This window comes from Nothobranchius furzeri, chromosome 2 (genome assembly GCF_043380555.1).
Source record: "Nothobranchius furzeri strain GRZ-AD chromosome 2, NfurGRZ-RIMD1, whole genome shotgun sequence".
Classification (NCBI taxonomy): domain Eukaryota; kingdom Metazoa; phylum Chordata; class Actinopteri; order Cyprinodontiformes; family Nothobranchiidae; genus Nothobranchius; species Nothobranchius furzeri.
Genome location: NC_091742.1, coordinates 47,498,235 through 47,521,153, shown reverse-complemented (window position 1 = coordinate 47,521,153; position 22,919 = coordinate 47,498,235). Strand labels below are relative to the sequence as shown.

The 22,919-nt window shown below is 39.6% G+C and overlaps 2 protein-coding genes across 2 annotated transcripts; both read right to left on the bottom strand.

The window, feature by feature from the left end:
- Nucleotides 1-6,264: 6,264 nt before the first annotated feature.
- LOC139063636 (uncharacterized) lies at nt 6,265-16,811 on the bottom strand. The gene has a single exon (XM_070546065.1). The coding sequence runs from the start codon at nt 16,808-16,810 to the stop codon at nt 7,778-7,780; it is 9,033 nt and encodes a 3,010-aa protein (XP_070402166.1). The 5' UTR covers nt 16,811; the 3' UTR covers nt 6,265-7,777.
- Nucleotides 16,812-16,950: 139 nt separating this feature from the next.
- LOC139063638 (uncharacterized) lies at nt 16,951-20,292 on the bottom strand. The gene is made up of 10 exons (XM_070546073.1): nt 19,352-20,292; nt 19,107-19,210; nt 18,364-18,636; nt 18,169-18,262; nt 17,978-18,045; nt 17,669-17,887; nt 17,506-17,571; nt 17,306-17,428; nt 17,125-17,175; nt 16,951-17,046 (listed from the first exon to the last, which is right to left on the bottom strand). The coding sequence occupies exons 1-10, from the start codon at nt 19,488-19,490 to the stop codon at nt 16,951-16,953; spliced, it is 1,233 nt and encodes a 410-aa protein (XP_070402174.1). The 5' UTR covers nt 19,491-20,292.
- Between the last annotated feature and the right edge of the window lie 2,627 nt (nt 20,293-22,919).

Sequence of the window (22,919 nt, the reverse complement as noted above, 5' to 3'; positions counted from 1 at the left end):
GACCTACAAAAAAGTCTCTTTGAGCCAAGTGCAAAGTCGCACAGGAAGTCAGCCATTTTGGTCCAAGTACTCGATTTAGTGGTTTTCACACACGTTATTAGGAGAATGATGTCTCGTCGTCCTTTCCACCTATCACCTTCAAACTCCTGCTATATAATCTTAAGACATAGAGGAAAAAATTCAACCGTCGGATTTTATACAAGTATAAAGGTGTGGGCGTGGCTAAGCCTCAAACTTTGACCTTTCGCCATTACATTACTTGACTTAACAACTCCCATGTGCATGATCAGATCTATATCAAACTCTGTCTGTGTGATCATTGACCACATCTCAAGACAATGACAATGTGGACAGCTGACATCACCTATGCCCCGCCCCCTGACTACAGGAAGTCTATTTTTTTTATGGTGAAATGCCCATATTTGTCCCCTCTACTTTAGTCAACATGACACTAAGGTCATGCACTGTCTTCATGATGTTGTAATGACCATTCAGATCTGATAGCTTTTCAGAAAGGGAAGGGCTTTGATGCCACGGCGAATTCTGGCGTGACGCCGTGACCTTACGTTTGACTGTAACTTCCACTAACAACCTCCGATCTGCCCGAGACTGAACATGGCAATCAACAATCATGCCCTTTATTCAACGAGGCACACACGGTTGGTGAACGTTGTGTAATGTCACCACAGCACCCCCTACACACCATTAAAACTGTAATAACTCCTACAGACGAGGTCGTAACTGCACCAAACTTGCTATGTGTACTCACACAATGGCACCCACCACAGTCCTGTGGTAAGTTGTTGATATTGCTTTAGCTCCGCCCCCTGACAGATATTAGGCCCTGAATAACACATGCATGATGCAATTCACACCAAACTGCACACAAATGACTGTCATCAACCTACAAACTTCTTCATGGAATAATTCTTAAATTTGGGACAGCGCCCCCTAGATACAAAAAACCTTTGTAACTTCTGCAAAAAAGCTCCAAACTACATCAAACATTGTGGGAGTCATCACACATCTGCAATCAACACATGTATGTGATCACTTGTTCAATTCACTTTAACTCCACCCACTTACAGCTTTTTGTCTCTAGATGACCCATGCAACGTTTGATTGATTCCAAATTAACAGAAAACCATCTTTGATGACCAAAGATGACCTCTATGGCATTTACTTGTAAATGGTCACAACGCCCCCTAGATGGGTTCAAACTTTATTAACTTCTAAAGTCAAAGTCAGAATGGCATTATACTTGGCTTGTGACATCACGTGACTGCACCAAACACATTGATGTGGTTGTTGGTTCAAATCCCTGTAGCTCCGCCCCTTTCAGCTCACTGGCTTTAGATAACACACACAACGTCCGTTTGATGCCAAAATAACAGAAAACCTTCTTTGTCAACCAAAGCTGACCTCAATGGGATTTTTCTGTAATTGATCACAGCGCCCCCTAGATAACTTTAACTTTCAATAACTTATTAAATATGGGCAGAAAAGCACTAAAGTTGGTCTGTGTCATCACACCAACAGTGTGCTAAAGATAAAGTATGCCCTAGTGGTGAGACATGTAATATAATGGTAGGCTCGGAGGGGATGCTGATTCAGGGTGAGGTGTGGACGAGGTGACTGTTAGCTTTTCTTGGTGTCAGGGTGGTGGACGTTTCAGTCCGTGGACGTGCCCTGGTGCCCCGGGCTGCCGGCCAGGACGGAGCGGCGGGGAGCTGGGTTTGGAGAGCGTCGGGGATGGAGCGGAGGGGGTGCGGAAGGAGGGTGAGCATCTTCGCTGCGAGGGCCGAACGACGCTGCTTGCAGCTTTAATTAGGCCCGAGCAGTGAAGCTGCGAAGGCCTATTGTATCTGCTCCGTTTCTTCTTATTAGGCCCGAGCAGTGAAGCTGCGAAGGCCTATTGTATCTGCTCCGTTTATTATTATTATTAGGCCCGAGCAGTGAAGCTGCGAAGGCCTATTGTATCTGCTCCGTTTATTATTACGCTTTCTTTCTTTCTTTTTTATTCCGCGTCTTTGACTGGCCTTTAGGGGGTCTTAGCATATCCAAAAAGTCACCAAATTCTGGCCCAATATAGAAAGTGCGTGAAATTTACGTATTTCACTGGCGATGTTAAAGTTCATAAAAAAATGGCTGAACAGCGCCCCCTAGAAAGTGAAAAATACCCCTCTCCATAAAGCTTAGTTTATCGTACAGTTATGAAATTTGGTACACTTGTAGAACTCAACAATACGCACAGAAAAGCCTCTTGCATCCATGGTCAATATCAAACAGGAAGTCGGCCATTTTGGACTAAATTGGCCATTTTGACCCTGTTTCGGCCATTTCTTGGGTCTATATTTGGTTGAACAGTTTGGTCATTTTTCGCACGATCGTCTCAAAAATAGTGTGCGATCGAACAGAAGCGACGGACGATTAAAATGAGACAATAAAATTGACTTTTCGTAAATACTGAAGGGGCGGGACCAGGCCTCAAAGTTCGAGCACTCGCCAAAAAAATTCAAATTGCTATAATTTCATAAATGAAAGAATTACAGTTAAAGTAACTTTCTATGGAAAATCATCATTGCCCCCCGAAGACAAATGAATGGTCAATTGATGATGTCACATAAGCCCCGCCCCTTCAGGACTTAAAAGGTCAAGTTTTACTGGGAAATTTTCCAAAATTTGCCCTTTCAAATAATCATCCCAAATTTGTATCAGGTAACTGAAGACAAGTTGCGGTTGCTTGGCGTCACTTTATGGGAGTTTTCTGCAGAAGGCGGGGCTGTGGCGGCGCGGCGAACTCAGGCGTACCACTTAGGCCTTACGTTTGCCTCCCATTTCGTCATTTCTAGAGATATCGCCACGAAACTTCTTGTGAGTGATCCTAGTCCGGCCCCCGAAAAAATCTGATGTGAAATTTCGGTGGGCGTGGTCTATTTTCTGAAATAGCGCCCCCTAGGACCATTAAAACTGACAGCCCCAAGCCATGCTTTGACTGAGGATTACGAAATGTGGTACACTAATGTGGTGTCTCAGGACCTACAAAAAAGTCTCTTGGAGCCAAGTGCAAAGTCGCACAGGAAGTCGGCCATTTTGGTCCAAGTGCGCGATTTAGTGGTTTTCGCACACGTTGTTTGGAGAGTGATGCTCCGTCGCCCTTTTCACCAATCGCCTTCACACTTCTGCTATATACTCTTAAGACATAGATGAAAAAATTCAACCGTCGGATTTTAAATAAGTTTAAAGGTGTGGGCGTGGCTAAGCCTCAAACTCTGACCTGTCGCCACGCCACTCTTTTTTTCACAGCTCCCTATTGGACTCCTTTTATCCAATCACCACCAAACAGTGGCAAACAGCAGCAGACAAGTTGAGGTCACTTGGTCTATAGTACTGGCAGGTTTCGAATAAAGGCGGGGCTTTGGGACCATGGCGAAATTCGCCATCACGCCATGGAAATACGTTTGTCTCTCATTTCTTCAATCATTGTGACATTGCCACACAATTTCTGATGAGTGATCCTACTCTGACCCCTAATATAATTGGACAGCTGAAGTTTGTGGGCGTGGCCTATTTTCCAAAACAGTGCCCCCTAGGACCATTAAAACAGTCAGCCCCAAGCCATGCTTTGACTGAGGATCACAAAATTTGGCACACTAATGTAGTGTCTCAGGACCTACAAAAAAGTCTCTTGGAGCCAAGCGCAATGTCGCACAGGAGGTCGGCCATTTTGGTGCAATTACTCAATTTAGTGGTTTTCGCACACGTTATTAGGAGAATGATATCTCCTCGCCCTTTCCACCGATCACCTTCAAACTTCTGCTATATACTCTTAAGACATAGAGGAAAAAATTCAACCGTCGGATTTTAAATAAGTATAAAGGTATGGGCGTGGCTAAGCCTCAAACTTTGACCAGTCGCCATTACTTTATTTGACTTAATAACTCCCATGTGCATGATCAGATCAATTTCATACTTTGTCTGTGTGATCACTGACCACATCTGAAGACAGTGACAATGTGGACAGCTGACATCACCTAAGCCCCGCCCCCTGACTACAGGAAGTCTATTGTTTTATGGTGAACTGCCCATATTTGTCCCCTCTAATTTAGTCAAGATGACACTAAGGTCATGCACTGTCTTCATGATGTTGTAATGACCATTCAGATCTGATAGCTTTTCAGAAAGTGAGGGGCTTTGATGCCATGGCGAATTCTGGCATGACGCCGTGACCTTACGTTTGATTGTAACTTCCACAAACAGCCTCCCATCTGCACGAGACTGAACATGGCAATCAACAATCATGCCCTTTATCCAATGAGACACTAACGGTTGTTGAGATTTGTATAATGTCACCACAGCGCCCCCTACACACCATTAAAACTGTAATAACTCCTACAGACGAGGTCGTAACTGCACCAAACTTGCTATGTGTCATCACACAAAGACACCCAACACAATCCTGTAGTAATTGGTTGATATTGCTTTAGCTCCTTCCCCTGACATTTATTAGGCCCTGAATAACACTTGCATCATGCAATTCACACCAAACTGCACACAAATGACTGTTATCAACCCACAAACTTCTTCATGGAATATTTCCTAAATTTGGAACAGCGCCCCCTAGATACAATAAAACCTTTGTAACTTCTGCAAAAAAGCTCCAAACTATATCTAACTTTGTGGGAGTTATCACACAACTGCAATCAACACATGTATGTGTTCACTTGTTCAAATAACTTTAACTCAATGCACTTATAGCTTTTTGTCTTTAGATGACCCATGCAATGTTTGATTGATGCCATATTAAAAAAAACTATCTTTGATGACCAAAGATGACCTCTACGGGACTTAGTTGTAAATGGTCACAGCGGACCCTAGATGGGTTCAAACTTTATTAACTTCTAAAGACAATGCACTTATAGCTTTTTGTCTTTAGATGACCCATGCAATGTTTGATTTATGCCATATTAAAAAAAACTATCTTTGATGACCAAAGATGACCTCTACGGGACTTAGTTGTAAATGGTCACAGCGGACCCTAGATGGGTTCAAACTTTATTAACTTCTAAAGACAAGGTCAGAATGGCATTATATTTGGCTTGTGATATGTTTGAACAGATGGGAACTAGGAAGTTTTTCCTGTAGTTCCTAGAACTGTTTTAGCTCCTACTCTGAAGCAGAGACTTTTGTTGTTTCCTATGAAACTAACGAGACGTGGGCGCTTGGTGAGCTATGCCCCTTGCTTGATTTTTGCATCGTTTCTGTTTTGAATGGAGGGTGGAGTTCGAATTAACACACAAGAGTCATAATACACTATATTCTAAATCTATGGGATGAGATGTGTATACCAGGTTTGGGGTGGCAGAGCTGCTAGTAGGTAGTAGGTGCAGTGTAGATGCTGAAGGATAAAATATTTTAGAATTAAATCATTTTAATAACCAGAGATTGCACATTTGCATATGTAATAAGACAGTTCTGTACCTGGTGTAGGGTGGCAGAGGCTGCCAGGAGCAGGTTGAAAGAAGCTGATGCCTCTGCAGATGCTAGCTGTGTTGTAGCAGTTGGATGGATAAACATTTCAGAATGAGCCAAGTTTAAAAATACCTGTATCAGTAACAAAAGTGTACTAAACTAAAGCCTGATTCATTCTTCTCCGTCAGCTCCGCAAGGGACAGACACGCACGGATTGATGGAAGCGTTTTGCTCTCATACTTCTGTCTCCTGGGGAGTGTTGCAAAGCAATTCCCTGGCAGGACTACAGAGGGCGTAGCGTCGTTCTGTGGTATTCTGTCATGTATCCGGTCCAAGATAATGTGTTTATATTGTTTTTTTGTATATAGGGGACTTTTTAACACAGACAAATTTGTCTCTCATTCTCCTCCATGCACTTGCCACCTCTAAACCCACGTTTCCTGTCATTTCCGTCCACAAATAAAATGCTTGCTGCACATCTTTTCACACTTCCAGTCACATCTCCCATGAGTCCTGGACCACTCTGATGTTACTATTTGGTATAGAGGTTCATGAGTGGCACGCGCTCCAGACCTGCATCAAAGTCCTATCTCCTAGTTTGATTGACAGCTGCTGTTTTTGCCTCACAATCAGTTTATGCAAGATTCAAAGACCTGTGAAAAATAGTGTAAATTCAGGACTGTCTCACAGAAAGGAACGAGGTCCCTATTGGCAGCATGTCAGCCACTCAGTAAGGCTCAGAGTAGAGGCTGAAAAAAGGTAGGCAGGATCAAACCTTTTTTGAGACAGGGGAGATTAGCTATATTATTGTTTGTAAAACAATGTTTTGACCTATTGTTTTTAGATATTAGTAATGTGTTAAAAATCACCATAAATTGTAAAAATAAATAGATAATAAAAAATGTTAAATGTTAGGGGTGCTAGAGATGAATTTAGGGGTGCTTCAGCACCCCCAAAAGCAGGCTATAAATGCCCATGGGTGTGATCTTATCAGTTATCCTTTAAATCAAAATGTGTGTTTAGTTCTAGGGTGAATTGCAGCAAGTAAAATTTTAAACTGAATTTTTATTGTTTTTTTCCTTTTTGAATAATAGTTTTTCCAGTAATTGACACAATTAGCAGGGCAACACAGGGATTTGAACCCTGTCCCACAAGTGGGAGACCAGACCATTGCCTTTGCTTTTTTGTGCATTTTACCAGGTAAAGCAAACCCTGCATTAAAACAGCATGAAATTCACCAGTTTAATTTTTAACATTATGCATAATTTGGTGTTGAATTGTTACATCATCAATAGTGATGAATGAGAAGCCAATTGTACTAAAGGTTTTCAGTTTAATTTCAAAAAATGCCATCTTAATGCAGGAAACGAAACCTTTAGAAAGCTTTTAACACATTTAATTTTGATGTAAAAAAAATACATGTTTAAAAGCTTTCCAATACATCCTAGACATTTTGCAACAAAGAAGATAAAACACACACACACACACACACACACACATTCACAAACATTAAAACAATAAAATTAGTGTATTAATTCCTGATCTGGACAGATATGTTTTTAGTTTTGATTAAAAAGTGGGTGAGGGATTAATTCAGAGGACAAGGGGAAAGAGCATTCTAGAGCTGAGAGAAGGTGGGAAATGGCTCAATGTTATTTTGACTATGTCAGTAGGGGACATGAAAATTGAAGAAATCACAGAAATGGTGAAGCATACAGCAGCAGTTAGTGGTTTTTTCTACATAGGCGTGGTGCTGCACCACACCCGAAATTCTAGTTCCATGACAAATGCACGACACCAAAACGTTCCGCGCTTTACTACCCCCTTCGTTGCTCTCATGACAGCGAAATAGTTTGTGAATGTAACACTTCTCACCTATATGCATCAGAGAAATTTCAACACTCACAGTTTAAAAATGTTTCTACACTCCTGTGCACACATTGTCCTGCAACCCCTGCTTTCACACATGGAATGCGGCAGCGAAGTTGTCCTGAGTGTGCACAACCCCTCAACGGCATCGTAACATGTACACTGCTTAAAAACAATACATCCAATATATTTCATGTAGAAAAGTTCTGACAGACTATATGGACAAGATATATATAAGTTCTATTGTCATTGCATAGGTGTACAACGAAATTGACTTTGCTCTCAGTAGAGATAGCTCATGTAAGGAAAGGTGAAATATTAGTAAAAGTAAAGCTAAAATAGATCACACACACACACACACACACACACACACCTCTTTACATTACAAATTCTGCAGTCAGGTGTTGATCAAATCAAATCTGGTTTTTGAGGTGAACTAAAGCCGTGTAAAATCACACATGATGCCCTGATGATCACTAAAATATGTTGGAATAACAGATGCTTCTGTTATATACTTGTTGGATTTTACATAGACATGATCTATTAAAGTGCCTTTCTCGGTTGTTGGCTGTTTGACTATTTGGGCATAGCCTCTGTCAGTCAAAAGTTTTAATATTGTTGATGATTTTAAAATGTCATCATTAAAATCTCCCATTAGTACTAATGTCTCACTTTGTACCTCCAGCCAATCAAGCAACTTTGTTAAATTTACTTTAAACAAAGAAAGGGGATACAAAGGAGGTCGATAAATGAGTCCAAGTACTATGTGTAAGTTAACAAAGCTATACACTAAACTCTCCAAGTTGACGTCTGGAGCCTGCAACATTTTAAATGCCACACCATCTGCAGTATAAAAGCCAACACCACCATGTTGTTGTTCTTGAAAAGCAATCAATGACTCATGGGTACTAGAATAAGCTAAACCTCGTGGGCAGTTGTAAAAACTATAGCCATCAATCTGTACTGCATCTGATCTGTCTGTAGATACCCATGTTTCTGTGACAGCAATGCAATTAGGTTGCAAATGCTGTGTGCAGAAAGCCAAGTCTTTAACGTGTCGATTCAGACTTTGGACATTCATTAAAAACACAGTGAATGCAGAAGAGTTAAATCTGTCGAACTGTGAGTTTGGAGTCAAAAAAGGGGTCATTTCGTTAACTGCAACTGTGATGTCATCTTTACAATAGATTCGTTTTTCATCAAAGTCCTGAATTGTGAGTCCTGAAAGACTTGTTACACGGCTAAGTGCTACATATGCTTGACCTGGTGCAAATATTTTCCTAAAACTAACAACGGCGTTTTCAAGAGTGAGTCCCTGAACTTTATGAACCGTAACCGCCCAAGCTAATTTAAGAGGAAATTGTCGACGTAATCCACCTTTAACAGTGGCCCTTTCCTCCTCGGGTTCAATAGGTGTAGATCCAGCTAAATTTGCTGACAGAGACTGGGAGGTTTTCCTCCTCTGCAAGCCTACACGATGGTCATCAAACTGAACATAAACCTTTTTAGGAAAGGTGTCATTTTCTAACATTACCATTTCTGTCAATGTACCACAAATTCCGTTTACTAAACCGTCAATGAGATCCACATTTTTACACAACATTACACGAGCACCCTTCCCCAACTGTAACACTTCGGACAAGTTAGTATTAGAAGCTCTGGCATGATTCCCTTCCAACAACTTTAGTTTGCCTGTTCTTTTATCATTAACATAATCTTTGGCTGTAATTGATATGTAATCAGGACAAACGTGACATAACTGATGAATGTTGTGATTATTTACTTGATTATTTGTTGCAAATATGTGCAATGCTGAGCTCGCCTCACCTGTTTCACAAGTTTTTAAAACCTTTAAATCCTCAGGTAACAATGGTGTACCTTTTGTATGAGTTCTGATTCTATTTAGCAGTCCAGAAAACACAGCATCTTTCTGTCTAACGACTTCAGTTAACTGTACAACTTTAAATAGGCTTGACCATAAGTTGCTACCTACACCATCAGAATAGAGTGGCTTCCCTTTAACAGGAGGTAGCTGGAAGAAATCTCCAACAGCCACTACACTGACATTTCCAAAAGGTGAAAAATCACCCGTTTGTTTAATTTGACGTAATCTACCATGAACATAGGACAACAGGTTATGATCGACCATTGATATTTCATCAATAATAAGAAGCTGCAAATCACAATATTTTGTACGTAAAGAATTTAGTTTTTCTTCACCCAGAGGAGTGTACGGTAAGCGTACATCCTTTCCTATAGACAGTGTAGTGTGGATTGTTGTTGCACCTAAATTGTATGCTGCAATCCCAGTAGGAGCTGTTAATACTACACATACATTATCAGGATGTCTACAGCTTGGTGACAGTAATCTCTGTGTTTCATACTCTATTGCTCGAATTAAATGACTTTTCCCAACGCCCGCCCCGCCTGTAACAAAAACATGCAGTGGTTCAGGGTTATTACCATTAACTTTATCTACACACCACTGCCTGATTTGATTAAAAACAGAAAACTGTTTTTCATTTAAAGACCTAATCAATGCCAGACCTTCACCTCTACTCATCGTGTTTCTCTTCTCTAAATGTGCAGTTTGGTTTGAACATGGAGCCAAATCTGGGATTACTTCTGCCTCGTCACTTACTGTTGGTTCTGATTCTTTCAGTATTTCAACACACTCTAAACGTTCCATTTCAACTGCCGGACACAACTCACACCATGCATCTTCTAACATTACATCACCGACTATATTATTCACAGCGTCCAAATGATCGGATTCTAACTCAAATTTACCCCGATTTAAATCTACAACAGCCTTTACCGAGTGGTTTGTTCTATCAAAAAATCTAACTAAACCAGTTCTGTAAAATTCCTCAAAAGTTTCACAGTTAAGCTTAAGTTGACTATCATGGCGGTACGGTAAAAACAGCTGCAAAATGCTTTGATAAAATTTCTCTGAGTCTTTGGTTTCAGAGAAACGCGCGTAACGAACAACCGCTGGTTTAGTCCGAGTTCTTTTTGTAACAAATCCTAAATCATTACTTAACTTTATAGGATTTCTACATTTTTCGTTTTTACTCAAAACACGATATTCTGATGCAAACGTAGCCAGGCACATATCATTGAACACATCATCATTTGGCCTCTTCTTATAACGATCAACTAATCCGGTCATCCACATGTCATCTGAAGTAAGCTCCTGTGATGCTGCTTTTTGCCTCAAAACAGAAATAGGCAAACTCATTTTCACTATATTATCACCGGTGGGGACAAACACAACTTTCCTAGAACACTCCTTTAGATGCATGTTAGTTAGCCTGTAGACTGCTTCTTGAGCACAAACATCCCGATTATGAAGATAAACATTACCAAGAGTCTTCAAGGCCTCTTTAGCACTAAGATTACCATCTTTGGCTGCTTCTCTTTGAGAATTAGCAAGCAGAAGGCCAATTTCCCGTTCACTTTTAGACATGTATGATATTATGTATACACAGCACGCATAAGCATCGACGCAATACTGGATATCAAGATTAGCATTCCAAGCTTTTAACAGCAACTTGCTATACTGATTAATCCAGATTTCATTAACTTCCCTTTTCAAAACAACATGTGTATTTCGACTAAATCGTTTATATGCCATCTCAAATACTTCCTGACTGATACCCAGGCCCTGAAACAGACCTTCTACACTGTTATATGGACAGTCTTCACTAGAAATAGCAGTCTTTACTTTAGTTAAAATGGCACTTGCTACTTCTTTGTCCATTTCCTGTTTACGAGCTTTATCTTGAAACGCACAGGCACACTGTACAGTGCTATCTGTTTTATCACACTTGCATGTCTTCACTGCATCTTGATACTTTTCGCCACGGCTAATAAAAGTTCTAACAGATGCAGGCCGTGGAAAATTAAAACGACAAACTGTTTGTTTCTTTCTACAAGTCTTTGAATGCCGTTTGGAGTGCTGCTGGACAGATGAGACAACTTCATGTAGTGAATCGTCTTCAGAAGGAAGTTCACATGTCACATATTCATCAACAAATGCAATGACCTCCTCATCTGTGTTCTTATCTAAAATGGGAGCACCAGAAACCCAGAAAAGGCAATGACAGTGAGGAGAACCACGCTGCTGGAACTCAACACGATAATAATAATCTTCTATTTTACCAATGGGATTGGCAGGAGACATTAGCACTTCCCTTAAGAAGACATGCCATCTAAAATCAAACATTCGGGCAGCAGTTACTGGATTCCTACGTAGGAGGTCACATTTATCAGCCCACTCCAGCTGTTCCACTGTCTCTGTTCTGCCTTCCTGTTTCAAAATACTATAAAGAAGGTTAGTCCACCTCAAATCTGCTGACGAAAATGATGCGAACCAAGTAGGTTTGCCCAACATTTTTACACAAGCCAGGAGGTCTCGCTGAGCAGATTGCCAAAAAGCAGGTGTGCCGCGAATTGGTTTAAGAAACCGGTAGCCATCATCAAACTCTAACAGCTTACTTAAAGAATCCTGATCCTGTATCAAATTACCCAACTTCTGAGATTCACCGCTTTTACCTTTACGCAAAGCTATAGAAACTTTGGACACAACTTGCTCTAGTTCAGACATGTACTGTGCAAAAAATATATATTCTACATTGTTGGCAAATCGACCATCAACATGAAGAAGCCTGTTGTTGAAATACCGATTCAGAGTCAAACGAAATTGTCTGCTTTCATAGTAAGTATTAGATCCTGAAGGAAACAAGACGGGAAAACTTTTTGCTTCATTTGTAAAATCTGAAAGCAATTTCACTGGATTGTTACCTTCACCTGGAGCTACATTTAATATGTTATCTACATACTGGTCCAATGCTTCTTGTCCTATATCTACTGGCATGAGACAGGTGTCCTGAAACATACAGTGTTGTTGTCTGTCATGCAATAACTCATCTTCTCCATCTATGCAAGTATCTTCATCTTTACCAGAACCACTATCCTCTTCCAGGACAGATGACTCATCTTCCTGAGTAAATGTGTTAATCCAAGATTCATTGAACTCTACATCTTTATAATGCAAATTATGACGTTTTAAATACTGAAGACCTTCCTGAACATGCTGTGTGTCAACATACTGATAATCATAGTGTCCTTTATATGTCAATTTACGCTTTAACTTTACAGGTAATAAAGACCCCTCCATGTCGGTACGTGGTAACAAACTGCACGTTTCCACTATATTTGCAGGTACACAAGTGACAGGACCATGAATCCCATTCTGACCACCTTTGGGCAGAGCCAACATTTTCATAAAGGGTATATTCATCGCTATTAAATGTTGCTCTAATGTATTTAAACATGCCAGTTGAGGTGGGATGGGATCAACAGTCAGCTTGTTGATTGAACTTTCTGGGGGTATCTGACATTTACCCATTTTATAATGACACGTGTAACAGATGTACAGTTTATTTCTACATAAATTAAATTTGCAAGGTAATCTACAGGCATCATCGCAAATGTGCAGATGATTGTCACTTATACATTTATCTGCTATAAGTGACATTTCTTTGGTTTTTCTATAGTACTCTTGATTACAATTTAAGACCTGATGTCTAAACAACAAACGTGAGCAGACACAACACACAAAATCAGGTCCATCTTTCACTTTCTCTAAAAATTGATCTACAACAAAATCAAAGTTTTGTGCATTTACTTTAATCAGCTTTCTTTTATGCTGGATACTTTCTATTAAACATGTTTTATGCTCAATATTAAGGTATTTCTTTCCACTCAACTCTTTCATTTTGTTTCGATGAGCCAAATTATGACGATACTTATACACACTCACCTGTTTAAGCTTCTCTTGATGAGCTAAGTTATGACGATACTTATACACACTCACCTGTTTAAGCTTCTCTCGATGAGCCAAGTTATGACGATAGTTGAAAATGGCCCTATGTTTGACCCTATGTTTAACTTTCTCTTTGTAAGCCAAATTATGCTGGTATTTGAAAATGGCCCTATGTTTGGCCCTATGTTTAACTTTCTCTTTGTAAGCCAAATTATGATGGTATTTGAAAATGGCCCTATGTTTGACCCTATGTTTAACTTTCTCTTTGTAAGCCAAATTATGATGGTAGTTGAAAATGGCCCTATGTTTGGCTCTCCGTTTAACTTTCTCTTTATGTGCAAGAAATTTGTATTTAAATTTGGTCACGCTGATCTTTTTCATTCTGTAAGCAGCATTTTGCTTGTATGCATTTTTTTTCTGACTTTTTATTTTGTCTTTAACTGCACTTATCGTTTTATAATTAGAGGCTTCTGCAGAAGCCTTATTTCGCTTTAAATATCTAGAAAAACTCTTCCTCATTTTCATCTTTTCCATGTTTGGGTCAGCATTTAACTGCATCACAGTTGACCTTCTGCATTTGTTTACGTTGTCTGACAAAGAATCAACTTTACAAAACCCAAAGCATGTTTCTTTATTACCCAGTCTTATGCAAAGAACGGGTTCAAAATGATTATTACAGTTTGACAAATATAGTCCCTCAGTGACAAAATTACCAGTTTGAGAACTATATTTGACCCACTCTGTGCCATTGTTGATAAATATGGGTAATCCTACAACACTGGCTGTAGTTCTAAATTCTACTTCTGTAGCACAGTGACCGACATAATTCATCTGTGACTTTTTTATGTATTCTGACACAGAAGCATGTTCTTTCCCCAGAAAGTTCTCACACTCTTCAGCATTTTTGGACATATAAGAAACAACAGCGAGTCTGATCTTACGATGGCCCTTCTGTGACCCACTAATTACATGAGCTACAGCTCTAAAAAAACTGTTACCATCTTCAATAATATGTTCTGTCTTACACACATTTCCTAAAGGCCCACCTGATGTGGACTCTTGAGAATTGTGTTTCTCAAAATCTATTTTCAACCGATTACACAGAGTTTTACAAAAATCTGCAGACATAGGAGTAAATAAAGTATTTGAATGAACAACACTAACACCATCTGTATCTATGGAACTCGGCTCAAGTGTCACAGTTTCTACTGAACATTTTAAATGTTCTGTAGGGGCATGTCGAGTATTGTATCTACCAGAAATACTATTTACAGGGCCACAATAACCATAACAAGTTCCTGTGTTAGGTTGTTTTACACAAACCACTGTCTCATAATGGTTACCATTACTATTCTCCAAATAAACAGCCTGCTGTGAAAAGTTGCTGTTGGAAGTGTATTTAAGCCATTTATCATTATAGTAAGTAAATATGTTAATGCCAAAATAATCAGAAGCAGCTTGAATTTCCACTTCAGTTGCCCAACTGCCAACGTATTGCATCCTGGATGAGGTGAGGTACTGCAAAACTGAGGAATACTCACTTCTTAAAATGGTTTTATACGTTTGAGGATTCTTTTTTAACTGACTGACCAAAGCAAGACGGATTTTTCTATGATATTCCTGGGTGCTATAAACAGCTTGACTAAGTGCTCTAAAAAAACAGTTTCCATCTGCCACTATTGATTTATTCATGCATGGTACACCCAATTCACCAATCACACGAGATGATTCATCAACCATTGCCGACTTCACATTCAGACGTTTACTTAAAACCTGTGACACGTCTCTAGAAATGGGATTGAAATGAAAATCTTTAGTGCTAACATCACTAACAAAAACAACAGGGTTTATGTCAATGTCATCTGTCTGTAACTTTATTGGTTCCGAGAGTGTAAATGACTCTTCACGCCTAACCTCCTTTCCTGTTGTTGGAGCCAACCTTGTTTGTTTAGAAACATTTTTAAATGTGTCCATCTGAACAATGTTAACTCCACTGATCTCAAACAACTTCTGAGTTCCATTTAATTTACTGGCAAACCTCAGAATATATCTAAAAACATTGTCAAGACTACTAAAGTATAGAATTACACTTTTACCGTTTGGATCAACCATTCCATCTGCAGAACGAGCATGTGAATCAACAATAGCATAATGTCCATCTTCACTAAGTAAAGCGCAAGTATTGTCTCCAAGTGTAAATAAACATGTTTCATATTGTGTACACATCTTATTCAAACCATCCCAAAGACTAGTGTACACTCCAGCATTTATAAGTTCGCCTTCAACGATATCTACATTTCCACAAACAAAATCGCCATAATTCAACTTAAAAGTCTGTTTGCCCATAACGATTTCCTTTGGCAATTCTGGAACAGAAAGAAACACATTCCCAGCACTTATTAGATTACTGTCACGCAAATGTGTGTACAGCTCATCGCCCAAAACAACAACATTGTCTAACATGGCAACATCCCATGAAAAAACACTTTGTATGTTGTGCTTAGTTAAAGCAACAAGACTAATTGCTGCACACTGAACGCCGCCATATTTAAAACGCCCATCGCTCTGATTAAATGATCCTGTAAGTGAGCTTAAAATTGTATAATTGTTTACAATACTGTTGTCATCATCAACGTTAACCACACTTGTGCTACATGAAGGAACAGGAGATGATTCATCAACCATCGCAGACTTCACATTCAGACATTTACTCAACGCCTGTGACACGTCTCTAGAAACGGGACTGAAATGAAAATCTTTAGTACTAGCATCACTAACAAAAATAACAGGGTTTATGTCAATGTCATCTGTTTGTTCAGATACATGTTTAAATGTGTCCATCTGAACAATATCCACTCCAGTGATCTCAAATAACCTCTGAGATCCCACCAGTTCACTAGCAAATCTCTGAAAATGTTGAAAAACATTATCAAGGTTCGCAAAGTACAGAACTACACTCTGTCCTGTCGGGTCTACCATGCCGTCTGCGGAGCGTGCATGGGAATCTACTACAGCATAACGTCCATTATCACAAATGATAGCACAAGTATTGCCACTTAATGTCATAATGCAAGTTTCATGCTGTGTGCACATCTTCTTCAATCCATCCAGGAGAGGAGTGTACACACCAGCATCTATTAACTCGCCTTCAGCTACATCTACATCTCCTAAAACGAAATCCCCGTAAACAAGCTTAAAACGCTGTTCTTCTATGTCAATTTCCTTTGGCAAGTCTGGAACAGAGAGAAACTCATGTCCACCTCTAATCTTCTTGTTGTCGCGCAAATCTGTGTACAGCTCATCTCCTAACTCAACAACGTTATCCAACACGGCAAAATCCCAAGAGAAAACACTCTTCTGTTTGTGCTTTGTTAAAGCAACAACAGTAATAGCTGCACACTGAACTCCCCCATATTTAAAACGCCCATCGCCCTGATGAAATGATCCTAGGACAGAGTCTAAAATTGTATCATCGTTGTGTAAAATTGTTTTATCTTTATCAAAATTATTTACAACAGGATTTTGAACAGTTGTCTCGGGAACTAGAGATGACAGCAAAACCTGTGAACGCACGCAAGAAGGGGTGTTAGCAGACTGACCTCTGGGTGATGCATGCGCATGATGGCCAGAAGGAAGCATCACAGCATGGGCAGCAACAGACCCAGAGACAGACCCAGGACAACCAGATGCCTCCTGATGGTGGGGTGAAGGCAGCTGGTCACAGTCCAACACCTATACAGAAGAAATTAAAGGTCAATACATCGTCAATAAAGATTAGTTTAGTTTTTATGTTTGAAACACACGCTTCTTACCTCCTTCCTAGACCGAACAGACTCCACGTCTGCAAGAGGATTTATGCAAGGTGTGGATGCAACCTATAATTAAAGAACAACAACGGTGAAGAAAAATAACACCACAATGTATTTGTATGCCAGATAATTTAATGAATCAACCTCCTGCTGGACACGCCTAGCTGCTTTCTTAAAATGTCGCACAGATGTAGTCTACAAACAGAAAATAATACGATTAAGTACAATACTTTCAAATATACCATACAGACAGCCCATATTACAAGCACCAGGAACAACATTACACTTTACATTAAAAGATAATAAACTTTTGCTTTAAAGCTACCTGTATATCTGTGGGACCATCCGCTGGAGCAATCGTGTCCATGGCAGCCAGAATTGAAGGTGAGAACCTAACGGGATTCAGGGGGATGAAACACTCCTTCAAGGCCACTGAAGTGTCATCAGCCTATTGAAGAAAATTCACCACATATTATCATCTAATCAAAATTCTTTGAAAAAGATCAATCAAAAACATTCACAAACCTTAGAAACAACCACTCGTTTCTTGGGGGAATTAGAAGTCTTTTCAAATTCCCCTGAATGGTTTCTCTGCAATGGTAAATAAAACACATTTAGAAGCATTACTGGCCCAGTTGCCTAAAATTATAAACATTTTACAATATTTATACTTTATAAAGTCTCTCACCTTCCCGCTAGGTCTCACAAACGTCCATTCGGAAGGGCGTGGAGGTGGAATGCGTTCCACACCCTTCACAACCACACGGGGCACAATACTCGCTTTCTGCGGACGAGACACCTGGTGCTGCACCAGTGGCTTTGGTGCGTGTGTCTCCAAGAACTGATAGGAGGCATTCCACATCAGTTGCGTGAGTATAGGCATCCCGTGATTATCACTGAGGTGGATCTGCAACCACAAACACGAACAAAAGAATACAAATTTATCATCTCAAACTTAAGAACCTTTACCTTGTTTTCTTCCAAGCAATATACTTACACCATCACGGCACCACAGTTTAAGACGGTACCTGGGTAGGTGATCGTGGATCGGCACATAACTTACACCTTCGAAGCAGAAGGAAAAAATTCATGTAAACTTATAAATTGTGATTGTTTGATACCTAAGAGTAAATAGCAATAACGCTTGTCGTTAATACTACCTTTTCATCTAATTATGTTGCAACTTACCTAGCTTAGCCGATCTGCGGTGGTACTCCTGCTGAAACAGGTCTTGACGCTCCCAGGATCCAACTAAACGGGGAATCATGGAGGTACAGAAAACCTAAAAAAAAAAAAAGAAGAAGAAAGAATACAATTATTTTTAAGGATGTACGTTTACTGTCATCTCTCATACCTTCAAAATTACACAAATCAGCCTCTCACCTTAGGCCAGCGACTGAGAACAGCCAAAAGGTACCGCTCAAATGCATCCCCTGCCTCTTCAACTGTTCTGCTGGCCGTAAGGTTGTTAGAAGGAGCCATGACGCAAACAGCATCAGGCTCCCGAGGTAACACAGCCTGTGAAACCTCAAGGCGCAGAAGATCTGCACAAGCTCCTGGAGTGGACATCACACCAAAAGCGAGGCCGCCAACCGGCATAGGGACTATGCCGTCTGCCACGGACCTCAAGTGGGAGTCCCCAACAAGTAGGATGAACTAAATTAGAAAAATTTATAAATACATTTCAATATAAAACAATCTGTATTTCTATGACATTTCATACAAACGGCAATGCAATATGCTTTTCAGGAAGAAAGAGATCACATTAAACAGTCAAAGTTTACAAACAATAAAACATGAAATGGTAAAACTAATCACAGAATACACCAACATAAATACAAATAAAGATATGTAAAAATAACTGAGCAGCTTAAGTTCTAAATCACAGATTGAGAAGCACCGACTAAAAAGGAAGATGAACACAACTAGGTTTTCTATCAAGATTCAAAAGTTGGTAGACTTTAGGCACATGTCAAAAAGAAGCCGATTCAGTCTGTTTGCAGCACTGTAACTGATAGCGGCTTCAACACCATCTGACCGTTTCCTTAGAATCCCAGAGTACTGCTAGATAGTATTGGAAGAAAATCTATATTTATATTTTAAATATTTGTGGACATTACACTCACTTTCTTGTCAGGAATCTCATCTGGAAGGACCAACTTGTGAGCTTTGTTAGAAATCACACTGGTCGGCCAACGACGAACTCGATGACGAAAGCCAGTTCCAGAAACTTACAAAACAAAAACACACACACAAAAATTAACAATCTTTTTGGCTAATAATTTTTCATCTTACATAAATACAGTATAGATTAAATCGATTGCAAAACACTACAATAATTTGTTCTGCGAAATAATACTGCAATACATACAATTAACATCATCATTGATGTGCGTTGGAATCCCGATACGAATAGGCGGAGCTGGACGATTGCTGCGCTTAGCAGCATCCGCCTTGCGTTTGGACTCTTTGCCAGGCATAGTGAATGCTGTTTGAAACATAAAATACATGACAGCACTATTAGAAAAGCAACACAAACACTATGGATTTCTATGTTATCATGTGTCTGTACTCGGTAAAGACAGAATTAGACTCACTCACTCACACCTTTTAGAATCTTATACAACCATCAATTTGCTAAACTTATATAATTGTAAAAACAATCCTAAATTTTAAAGAGCAAGTCACCCATGACCAGATTCTTACTCAACTCCCACTTCCTGTTTGAAAAATGCAACAAATGCTGTTGTCTAGCAGACAGAGAGGGTAGAGCCACAAACAAATACACACACTCACAACATTGTGACATAATAATGTAACATCTAACATCACTGTGTACCTCTTAGTCAATAGCTATGACAGATTTAAATTCAAATGTAGTGCAGAGTTTTTATCTGACAACGGCACAACACTGACAGTTTTAGGCAGAAAATTAAAATCTTAACTAAAATGCACTAAAGTGCAAAACTATTGACTATGCATTTCTGTAGCACGATTAGACACACATTTATATAGTTTATCAGAAAAAAAAGTTGATTTGGGGGCGACTTGCTCTTTAAATGAGTTAATCACAGTATAATCTAATTTAAAGGATAAAAATTAATAACTTGTGTGTGACATCTATGACAAAATACATTAACATAATTATTACTACTTTACTGATAACCCCTGAACAAGGAATCATAATATAAAAATGAAAATTTCTAATCAAACCCCAAGAATGTAGTTTTAAATCATGCTAAATTTCAAACTATTGTTTAAAAATATCAAAAGTTATTAAATGTCAAGTTTTATTAGAACTTACTTGCACTTATGAAAGTGCACATACACCTGCTGTATTCTATATATAATGCTTAGACTAATTCAAATAGTCAGCAATACATATACTAAAAAACATTTATTTATAACTGCATTGTATGAAATATTCAGTCACAACATATTCTTTAATTTAGTCTTAAACAATGCAACTTTAATAGTTTAAACACCCCATTGTTATCAGTCAAACTTTTGAATAGTCTTATGGTATTTACATTATTTTACTTAATCTCAGTTTAGCTTTAAGTACTGTAACTTTTAATAACGTTTTACTTATTTCTACATTAAACTTTGCATGACTAAAAATAAACTCACAATATTACATTATTTTTATCATTATTTTTTCCCCGTGTCCTGTCTGGCTGTGAAGCAAACAGAATTGATGTCTGAATGTTGGTGAAAAGCCTTACAGATTTACTCTCAAGTGGAGCATCAAAGCTAATGTCACGTCTGATACTTTAAACTTTATTGTTTTTGAATACTTTGTAATTCCGACCAGACACGGAATCAGAGGCGAAAGATAAAGACAAAGACAAAAGGTGGGGGCAGAAAAGGGGGGGGGGGGGTCCACAAAAATAAACAATAATGAACAAGAGTCTGCTTCTAGGCCTGCAGAAAGAGAAAGAAGAGAAAAAAATGGGACACACAACACAACAGGAGCAAGCTATCACTGTGTCAACTTGAAGAAATACAATCACACAATAATAATAAATCATAGTGCATTTAGTGGCAACGACAGCCTTAAGACATGTGTTGAACGTGCCCAAGTCCATACTTATATGAGCACCTGTGTGTGTGTACACACGCTTGTTTATGTAAGGTTTCTCTATAGGAGCGTCCAATAGAGAGTGTGAGGGGCCACAGACCTGCCCCCAAAGATGTGTAGGAGACTAAGAGAGCTCCAAGTCCCAGAGATCCAGCCGCTGCCCCAGAACACAAAAACCCCAAGGAGACTGCAACCAGAAAGGCCCCCGCCCCCTTGAGAGGTGCAGAGGATCGCCCTGGGGGGACCACAACCAGCAGCTGGCAGAGACCCGGGAGATATCAGCGGCAAGCCCACCTGCAGCCTCCCACCCCCCGCCTGGGACCCAGCAGAGCCCAGGGACCCAGACCCCACCAGGCAGCCACCGGGATTGATCAGACAGATGCCAAAAATCTTAAACCCCCTGACCCGGGAGCCACGAACATTCAGGCAGACCAAGGTACCGCACTCCACACCAGGTGTGGCAGGGAGAGGGGAGACGAAGATCTATATCATCAAAACAAGTCCCAGGAGAAGGGAGGAGTCAAAGGCCCCACCTGACATATACAGTCATACACAAATAGAGCTGAAACAACTAATCGATTTAATCGATTATAATCGATTATTAAAATAGTTAACAACTTTTTTAGTCATCGATTAGTTGTTTAATAATCATATTTTACCGCATAAAGTCTATTTTTACCACAATCTGACATCGGTTACAAGCTGTTAAATTTGCCACCAGTGTGTGGCAGTAATGAGCCACTGATCTACCAGTGGAGCCGTAGAAGAAGAAATGAGCCAATGAGTGCCCTCGGTTTTCATGACGTATCACGTTACTGACGCTCATCCATAGAATGCGCTCATCTTGCTGTGAGAGATGGCGGAACAAGAGGAAATACGGAAGAAAAATAGAAGCGACAAAACTTTAGAGAAACCCCGGACAAAAACCTCACGAGTATGGGAGCACTTCACTAGATGCCTTGAAAAGGCAAAATATGCAAAAACCATCTAGCATGGCACGGAAGCACGACGTCCCTAAGTGAACATTTGAGACGAAAGCATGTGGGGGCTGATGCAGCAGAGGAAGAGCACCGCGGTCAAGTGAGCCGTCATTTGGAAGAGCCAGCCCGGTAAGTAACAGAAAATAAACAAGCTGGACTTAGTGTTTTAGCTGAGTTCGTTATAGTGAATGTTAAACATGTTTTTTTTGCCGCGTCAGTCTACGGTGTTCTACTTCTGATTGACTAGATGCCATCGTGAATCTCCTCCGTGTTGTGAATCATGCGCTTGCCAAATTCAGCACGTCTGTTTATAAGAATGTTCTCGTTAAGAGAAAAACGGCACAAACCCATAACTATGTTCCTCATTCAAAAAAGGACAACTCCGCGGTGAAAAATATACAGACGAGCTGTGTCCAGGTGAATATAACGCGGCATAGTTGTACGCTTTCAATTTTTAAATACAGGAGAAATTCAGAAAAAGTCATTTTTTTACTATTAAAAGGCTGTTTTACTATCTAACGCTGTAAAACGCCTCACAACACATTTTTATCATGTTTCTTAAACAGTATTACACAAAATAAACATTTTTCACATTTCTCTAGCTAATTTAAACACTCCCGACTCAAAGTAAAAACCTCATGAGCTTCTTACTTAGAGCTTTTTAATAGTAAAAAAATTAGACTTTTTTTCTGAATATCTCCTGTTGCAGGCTATTTTGTAGAACGTAACCCTCAAAATAAATGATCACTGTATATTGTTAATTAATTCAAATAATATAATATTGATTTAGTGTTGTAGTGTGTGTGCTGCTTTATTTTATATGTGTACTTATTTCAGTCTATTTGTGTTTCTTATGCAGAAAAAAAACAAGCAACGAT